This window comes from Falco rusticolus, chromosome Z, assembly GCF_015220075.1.
Source record: "Falco rusticolus isolate bFalRus1 chromosome Z, bFalRus1.pri, whole genome shotgun sequence".
Lineage (NCBI taxonomy): Eukaryota > Metazoa > Chordata > Aves > Falconiformes > Falconidae > Falco > Falco rusticolus.
Window position 1 is genome coordinate 11,471,364 of NC_051210.1, and position 8,996 is coordinate 11,480,359.

An 8,996-nucleotide genomic window follows, 5' to 3' on the forward strand; every position below is an offset into this window, starting at 1 on the left:
ATCTTTCAGGCGCTCTTAAAACTTGTTAAGTTTCTCAGGAGGTTTGGATTGGGCCCATTGAGGGGGGCTGGGGAGGGGGCATTGGATTAAATGTGGCTGCTGGGAAACTGTTGACTTTAACGTAAAGCCTTTAAGGGAAGTAATTGCCGTTTTGGAAAATCAAGGGTTTGGCACTTGCGCGCGGCTCCCTGCATTGGCATTGTGGCTCTGGACTTGAACTTCGCGCCGCGTTGAGACAGCCGCTTTTTGTGTCGAGAGGACCGTGACCAGTAAGGTACAGGGAGCTGCGTAGGTGCGCTGTCTCATTAGAAACCAGCATTTGTTTTTACAAGGTAGCAGCTCTGTTGCAAACACTGTGTTGGATCATTTTACAAACAGGGAGAAGTGTAACTGGGTGACCTGCGCAGCCTTCTTGCTCGATAGCGTTTGCAAACTCAGGGAGTGGTCTTGCCTTCCCTGGAACCGTATTGTGCTGTGGCTGTAGCCGTTCCTTTTGTGTTTAGGGGGCCTTCTTGGTAAATCGATGGAGGGGTTTGCCTGGCTGGAAGACTGTGCTCATTACTTTTGCCCTTAAAGAGTGTTAGAAGTCAATGATGTACAGGTTTTGCTTTCTTCCTCATCTTTACCCTCCGCTTCCCCCTTTGCCTTTAGGAAATTAGCAGGATGCACTCTCTTCATCACAGGCGCAAGCCGGGGCATTGGCAAGGCCATTGCTTTGAAAGCTGCCAAGGACGGTGCCAACATTGTGATAGCTGCCAAGACAGCTGAGCCCCATCCTACTCTTCCAGGGACTATCTACACTGCTGCAGCAGAGAGTAAGTTGTAACAAATGAGGACAGGGTTCAGGTACTGGGCTGGGTGTGTGCCCTAGTTTAATTGCTGTACCTGAGTGGAAACCTGTGTAGACTCCCTCAGCTCCAACTTACCTTCAATACAGTCAGTTTTGTGCTTCTCTTGCCTCCCAGGACTGCTGGGAGGTATCAAAATATTACTGTAATGAAGATGCCCGTGCATATAGATGTGAAAATGCTACGTTAATTGAGATGTATGTGTGTCCCATACACATTCTCAGCGTTGAGATTTGCTTTGGGCTTCCCTGTTCTTTTTGCAGTGTGTGAAAAGGTTTCAACTTGAGCGTGTGATTTTCAGTGTCTTCTTGAAGCATGTCATCAAATGAGAGATTCTCAGTAGGCTCACGCTGTTTGCTCCACCCGAGAGCAAATTTTAACATGTTTAATTTTTTAATTGTGCAGTTGAAGCGGCTGGAGGAAAGGCTTTGCCATGTGTCGTTAATGTGAGGGAAGAACAGCAAATTATTAATGCCGTGGAGAAGGCTGTGAAGACTTTTGGAGGTACGCTGAGGTGTGGGGGAGACATTAACAGGCAGAGTGTTCAAACAAAAAAGGAAAGAACAGCCTGCCTTACTTGTGCTTTTTGACTTTAATGTGAAGTGCCTTATTTTAAAACCAGGCATTGATATTTTGGGGACACAGAATAAAGAGTTTGCTGCATCTGGCTTTACAGATGCTGTCACACAAAGGTGCAGACCATGTGCACTTGTACACTTGCTGAGTGGGCCATGTGTGCTTTTACTATTCAGCTTCAGTCTTTACCAGCCAAACGGAAGGAAGGGGAGGTAGCTGGCTGCAATGATATAGGTTAATCCTTGTACTGCTACATGAAGGTTGTGGAAGGCAGCACCTTGTCTGTTGCAGCTGAGGGCAGGGCAGTGTCCATGTGTGTGTGTACTTTTACAAAAGGAAAAGTTGTGTATCACTCAGTATGTCTGTGCAGCCTACCTCAATGCAATACAGAGGTATGAATACTAGTGTAGGTAATAAACTCAGGAAAGAAAAAAAAAAAAAAAAAAATCAACGTGATGTTAATTTACCAGGTAATTAGGGCCCTGCTAAACAGACGACGTTTCCACTTGTAAGGCAGGTCCAGAATATCTGCATGACACTGCTATCACAGAAACAAAATCTGCAGGGTGACTATTGCTCAACCCACCTTTTTTATGGGACATGTGTGCAAGCAACCATGTGGGGAAAAAATTCACTTCAGGCATCCTGCCTGGACTCACAGGAGCAGAAGTAAAGAAAACATCTGCAACCTAATATGCATATTCTTGAGAAAGAATTCATTTAGTGACAAACCACTTATTGTCTTAATCAGTTATTTCTTCTATAAAAATGTCACATTTTATCCATATTTATTAATATTGCATCAAAGAAAAATGAGGACTACCATTTTAAAACGGCATTGCATTATATATCAAAGGCCACTGTTCTGCTAGTACGTTTGACCCTCACAGTTTAGAGTTAAGCTGGGTCAACATCTTCTCAAGCTTTATTGCTAGCGCCATGTTACCTTTAATCCTTAATTTTCCTGACATGAAGGCCAGGGTTGGCTTTAGTTTACCTAAAAAGAAAGAACAGAACCATCAGAAAATGAAAAGGAACTGGAGACAACAACAGGAAAACATAATGGCCACTACAGCAAGACCTAGCAACTACACCGCTACCAAGTTCTGCAGCAAACAGTGCAGATTTAGGAAGCATGGGCCAGAGATGTGCAGAACCGAAGTCCAGCAGTTTGACTGGATTCTTTCTGAAGCTACACTTGTTGCTAGAATTTCAGCACCTGGTTAATAAAAGCAGCGTAAGTTTTTGTGCTCTTCCTGTTCACAGAACGGAAGAGGTCAGAAAAATCTGAAGAGTTATATCGTACACTTTCACTTGAGCAACAAAAAGTGAAAAGCTCCTCCATCCCAGGATCACAAGTGAGCAGGCTATCTTATATGCCCATCAGCAGATTTTCTGGGCCTCAGTACCTGTGCCTGCCATGGCAAACGCCTTTGTCACTCACCTGTGAACATCTTCACAAAGTCAGCACTCGACATGCTCATAACCACATCAGCCGTCACAGGTGGCTTTCCAAAACCAGCACTCCCACCGGCAGTTTTCAGGTCAATATACCACGTGCCTCCTTCATCACCTGCACACACAGTGAAAAGAAGTGACAAGGCAGCAAAGAGCACTGTGCCCTCCCTGTTCCTCCCTGTCACATGGCCACTACTGTGTCTGTTTGGAGCAGTTATGTGATTGTATATATACTGGTGGTGCTCTGCAACAAATTATTACTTGCCCCATGTTCTGCAAGCAGGCAAAGCCATCCTTTGGCAGATGCCCCACAGCACCATGTATTGGGGACATTGGCAGAAGAGCCCAAAGGCAGCACTTGGCTGACAAGAGTTGGTGGCAGCCAGTGCTTTTAACATGCCAGCACCCCTGTCTTACCATCACACTAACTTGGTGCAGTAGGGCCAGCACAGTGAGAAAGCCTGCCTGCATATGCCAGGAGTGGCAGCAGCTTCCTGCATGTGCTGAAATTGGTCAAAATAATAGAATACCGCATGTTGGAAGGCACCCACCATAAGCATCATTGAGTCCAGAGGAGCTCCACACTGAACAGAACAAAAGGTGGTCTGTTTCAGAGTCAGCTAGAAAAGGTGAGTGCTTCTGTTTGAAAACACCAAGTGCCTTTTGCTAGGGGTGCGTGCATGTGAAGGTTTTACAAGTGATGATCTTACCAGATAATTCAAACTGAAAGACACCCTGAGTAGTTTTCACATACTCCTCACTCATTGCTCCCTGAATAACTCTGAATGTTTCTGCAACAGGACTCAATGGCTTGGCTGAAGCAGATTCTGTGTTAACCTTAGCTCCATCTGATCCTTCATGCTGGGATCCGCTTGACTTCTTCTCTTTGAATGCTTGGGAAGCACCTACAAGAAAGAAATTATTTTTCTCTTTCAAATGCAAAACACTTTAAAACTGCATGCAGAAATATGCGTAGAGAACTCAGTTTGAAAAGATTTAAGCTTCACAGTAGGGCAAATCAGTATCTTCCACTTCAGTATTAATACTAATAAAGGATGTTCTTTGCACCTGGGAATCTGAACAGGTGTAGAGCACTAAAGGTAACTCTGCAATGTATTTCACTTCTTAATACGTCAGAAGAAAACTGAAAATAAAACCACAGCAAAATTCTGACTGTACACAGTTCATTACAAATGCTTGCACAGCACATTGATTTATTTTTTGTGACTGCAGTTGGGAGTCTATGGATTGTGTTAGAAAACAATGTCTTCATTAGGTATCACTTTCACCTCAAAATACTTGTCTTGTCTATCTTGCTAAGAACATGGATATTTTCATTAATTCTTCTGCAAAGGCTTCTAAGCTAGAAATCAATTCGCTCCTTTAATCAGCATGTTACTATACCACAGTGAACATTTCCATTTAAGAATACAGGACAGCATTTGCAGCTTAGAAGGCTGATGAAGTTGAACAGCCTCTAAACACGTTGCAGAAAGTCTCTTAGGCCTCTTCAGCATCAAAAAACACACTAGGACTATTCTGCAAGTCCCTACTAAACCTGCATTGTGAGGTCCAGGGAACTAACATCATCCATCCCTGGCAGAACAGTCCTAGTGTGATTGATCAAAAAGTATTTTCAAGGGAAAGGGACTGTCCAAACTTTGTGTCCTCTGCCCTTCTCTTATTCCTATTTTGGCACTCCTGTCAAACCTGTTAAGCATTCTTACTTGCCCTCCTACTTGACACACAACAATTCTGAAAAAGGAAAACTGATGCTTTTCTAAAAAAGACTTCTCCATGTCAACTAAAGAGATATTGAAATTGTGTAAACTGTGCAAGTTTCATCTAAGTAGCAATGGAAGCTCTACATTGTGTTCTTCTGTATAAACTTAGCAAGGCAAATGAGACACTCCTACAAAATGTGCTGTTTGCTCTTTAATTCCTTTTTCCAGCAATGTTTACCTGTGACCTTCATACTATTGCAATTCAGATGGTTAAAAAGCAGTCTTCAAAATAAGGTACTGATTTACCATGGAAGTCCTGCAGAAGGTAACATTTTCCCCCTAGCTTTAAGTAGAGTAACTTCCAGAAACCTTACACTCCAAATGAGAAAACGGTTTTTGCCTAATAGCTTGAGTGGAATCCAAGTTCTTGGGAGAAAAGAATTAAAAACCCACTTGAAATACAGAGGGCATTCATTATCGTCAGAAAAAAAATGACTTTTACACACAGTGCTTTCCCTACCATATCCTTCTGGTTTCATAGCTGTCATGTCACCTTCAACATCCAAGAAGAAGTCAGGCATCAGGGGGTGACCTAAAAGGGAGGAAAATTGTAATAGTAAGTCCAGGTAAAGTTGGACAGCACAAACAGGAATCCATTTTGTACGAAACTACAGCCAAGTCTTAAGTGCAAAGTACAATCTGAAAGGAAGGCATAGAATAAAATAACACGTTTAGTCTGGTTCATTGAAAATATGACCTAGAAACCCCTTAAAAGTTGCAATGAAAAACTTTTGAAGGAAAAAAAAAAATGTATCCCACTAGCTGGTAAATAGTAATACATACATCTACAGTGCAGGTACACTTTCTTTTCACTGAAGATTTTTTTTTAATTTAATAGGCACTTGACTAGACTCTCAATGGACTCATACGTGCCTTCCATGAAGACATGTTCTGAAAGCTAAGGCAAAGCAACTTTTAATTTAAGAGCCCCTAGCAAAAAACCTACGTTAATATTCTCCCCACCATCATTCCCCCTTCCTGAATTTACTCCTCACCTTAAAGATCTGTTTTACCTGGTGCAATTGCATAGACATCAAAATCCTTAACTCCTTCTTCTCTCAGCAGAACTTCATCAATAATGAAGTTTCCAGTGAAACTTTTTGGTTTTGTTAAAATGCAGTATGCAGCATCTGCAAGGATGTCTGTTTTCCTGCACTGTTTTTCTATTCCAGATCCTCCCAGCATATCCATAGCAGATGTATGTATGGCTAGAAAGTTTGGAGAGTAAAAAACCAGCACTTTAACACTGATGACACAAAATTCCCATTTCTCTGGTAAGTACACAAACTTTGTTTTCCTTTCATGCAAAAAGAAATTGTAGGAAGACAAAGCTATGAAACACTACCAACCAACAAACAATTCTCTACAAACACAAGTAAAAATCAGAAATCTATTAAAGGAACCAAAATGTGAAATAATGGGCAAGACTTTTTATGACATTCACATCCCTCTATCCCTTTATCAGTGCCCCTCCGTCATGGATTTCCTCCAGGTAATTCAGTACATGAAAAACTAACAGGACAACTCTTTTTCTCAGTGAATGTATGATACATCAGCCACTAAAAGGGATTTCCTTTGGTGATTATCACACTGAAAATCTTCATGCTTAGTTTTAGTCTTGTAACAACTCCCATGAGATACCAAAGTGCCTCTCCTAAGTTAATGAGACATCAAATACCAAAAATTCAAATAATTTGTTCAGTATTTCACAGAAAGGCTGTGTTAGACCAAAGAATAAAATTCACACCTCCTAAGGTTCTGGTTGTTTTATTAACCAATTCTACGAAGTTTTGCACGATTCCATTAGTCTTCTTTATGCTTCCCCCAAGGGAGCTACTAACATTGTGGCATGTTTCAGCCTAAGTCTGTAATTTGCTCTTCCAGGCCAAGGTATCCATTCTGCTTTTCTTTCATCTTGTTCCACAGAGGCCATTTGGCTGTAGCTTTTGACATCTGCCATGTTACTGTTTTCCCCCCATATAGTTCTGCCTCATGACTTTTTCTACTCAACGCTCTGCCCCCAAGTTTTGGGACAGATTCACAATTCCTCTCCTATACCTGGTGCTAGCAGATCCTGGAAGTGGAAGGACAAACCTAATTGTACATCACTTCTGTCCTCCTTTCGGTGCTTCAGTTCCACACAAAGTAACAGCAGCTTTGATGCAGAAGTGATCCCAACATCCCTTAAAGCAAAGAACAGGCACTGTACACATCTATCTGAGCTGGATCATTCACCTTCCAAAGTAGGAACTGGGAAGAAAGATGGCAGTCTTCAGTGCTGGCCAGGGAGACCCTGTCAAAGTGTTTTCGAGGAAAGTGCACAAGTGGGTAGATCTCCCTGATGACTTGCTTATTTACTCTTCTGTGGTGAGGATTAGTCCCTAGGTTTCACTTACCTTTGACCAACCTCAGCTTCTTTTTTTCAAATCAATTGAACTGCTATAAATATAACAGTTTTATAATATAATATAAACATATTTATATTTATAAAATTTATAAAACGTATTTATAAAATAATATAAACCAAAACTGGCAAATAGATGTACTGTACATACACCTAGGCCTCCCTAGGTCTTTTTCCCATTTTTAAGGATAGAAAATAAATTTGCATCAATTTGGTCTTCCGAAATGCAATCTGTCCTGCAAAGTTTTTAATTTTTAAAAAAAATAATTACCAACAGTTCAGACAACATTCCTTTCGAATACTCTGATGAAATTTACCAGGTTCTGTTGACCTGAATATATTCCACTATTCTGAGGATTCATTAACCTGTTCACTTTTCCTGGCCCATGCTTCTGCCACTTTTCTGTTAATATCAACTGTTCTTCTGAGCACAGTAAGCCTATGTTCACAGATTGAAAAACTTTTATTAGAAGTTTTAAACAGGTACTGCCTCAGAGCCTGGCTGCACCTTGTTCTACCTATTTCATGTAAAGTGCTGCTTGTTTTCCTTTAATGCACATGAAGAGTCTTCCAGTTCTGTCCCAGAATACCTCTAATATTTATATGTACTTAGTGATGGGCTCACCCCTCTTTCACTTCTAGATAAATGGAGAGCTCCTGGCATCTTAGTATCAGCATACTTTCACACGTTCAAAAAGCTGGATTTACCAACAGATACTAGCATCCTTACTACCACAAAGGCTAATCACATTTGTATGAGATTACAGTGGATTCTTTAATTAAGAACAACTTTCTCACTTTTGGAAGACAAACCTTTAGAAAGAACATTTTTTTATACTGGAGAATTTGCACATTATTAATCTCTTTTATACTTGAGGGCACATCAGTTTTCATGGGGGCATCACTGATATATACAAACTTTGAGAGCTCATCTAGTGTTTCTAACAGTCTTAAACTGAACGAGCAAGAATGGATTCAGCAAATACAAAGCTCTGTCTGCATACTTTTGATTTTATAGAAAGCATAATTATTTTTTAATTACTTTGCAGCATGCCACCAAGAGAAATCTTTATAAAGAAAGCATTTATTAGAATATGGTGTTGTCATTTGTAAACTGAATCTTCTTGCACTTCCAAGCCTCATGTTCTGCAGGTTCCTGAGGGGAACAGGTATTAGCTGCACTCTAGAAGAAGTGTGAGCTTCTGCAGTGTTGTCCTCTTACTTATTTCAGCAGGTACAAGTTAGTTACCAAGGACACAGTAGCACTCTAACGTACAGAGAAAGATACTACTTTCTTTGGTTTGGGTCCCCCACTGCACCCCTGGTAAGAATGTCAGATTCTGTAGACGTTTAATTAATACCATCACAGACATCTTTTATTACTAGACCATATCTGCGACACTGGTACTATAGCATATACAAACAGTGGAAAGAAATAATGTATTCAACTGTGCAACGTACGATTTAATGTAACTTCTACCTACAAAGTGAGCCAACCTTCTGAAAAATCTTCCATTGTGCGTCAGTGGACAAATCCTACTAGGTTGTGCTTTCCCTTGCCAAGAAAAACAGGAGGCCAAATTGTTCAGATGGGTGGGGAAAAACACCTACATTGCAAAATAAAGACCTAGTATAACCAGCTGGTCCCTGCAGGAAGAATTCTTTAGCTTTCAACAGTTACTTGGGACCCGTAAAACCACCAGTTTGTTTACACGACAGCAGTGGATGCTTTCTCCAGCATATCCAGTATCACAGACTGAAGGTGTTGAAAAATCAGAAAGCTCTGGAGAGCACACATAATGTGTCAATGCAGCATGTAAATATGTGCACTTACAAGACACATGTAATCTTCTAACAGCTTTTGTGTGAGAAAATAAGTCAAATCAGCAATGTTGTCTGCAGCCTGATACACATCTATCTGTCTCA

General features: G+C 40.9%; 1 protein-coding gene and 1 long non-coding RNA gene across 2 annotated transcripts in view; one reads left to right on the top strand and one right to left on the bottom strand.

Moving 5' to 3' along the window:
• The first annotated feature begins 639 nt into the window (after nucleotides 1-639).
• On the top strand, nucleotides 640-1,507 carry LOC119141343. Its single transcript, XR_005101906.1, has 3 exons — nucleotides 640-815; nucleotides 1,254-1,352; nucleotides 1,471-1,507. It is a non-coding gene; the product is annotated as an uncharacterized LOC119141343 (long non-coding RNA).
• Nucleotides 1,508-2,175: 668 nt separating this feature from the next.
• The window catches only part of HSDL2 (hydroxysteroid dehydrogenase like 2), a 17,777-nt gene continuing 10,956 nt past the window's right edge, over nucleotides 2,176-8,996 (bottom strand). The window contains exons 7-11 of the mRNA XM_037373583.1: nucleotides 5,680-5,874; nucleotides 5,127-5,198; nucleotides 3,593-3,787; nucleotides 2,869-2,997; nucleotides 2,176-2,421 (exon numbers count right to left, since the gene is read on the bottom strand). Coding sequence (XP_037229480.1) covers nucleotides 2,309-2,421; nucleotides 2,869-2,997; nucleotides 3,593-3,787; nucleotides 5,127-5,198; nucleotides 5,680-5,874 — 704 coding nt within the window. The 3' untranslated portion in view covers nucleotides 2,176-2,308. The remainder of the gene's footprint in view (nucleotides 2,422-2,868; nucleotides 2,998-3,592; nucleotides 3,788-5,126; nucleotides 5,199-5,679; nucleotides 5,875-8,996) is intronic.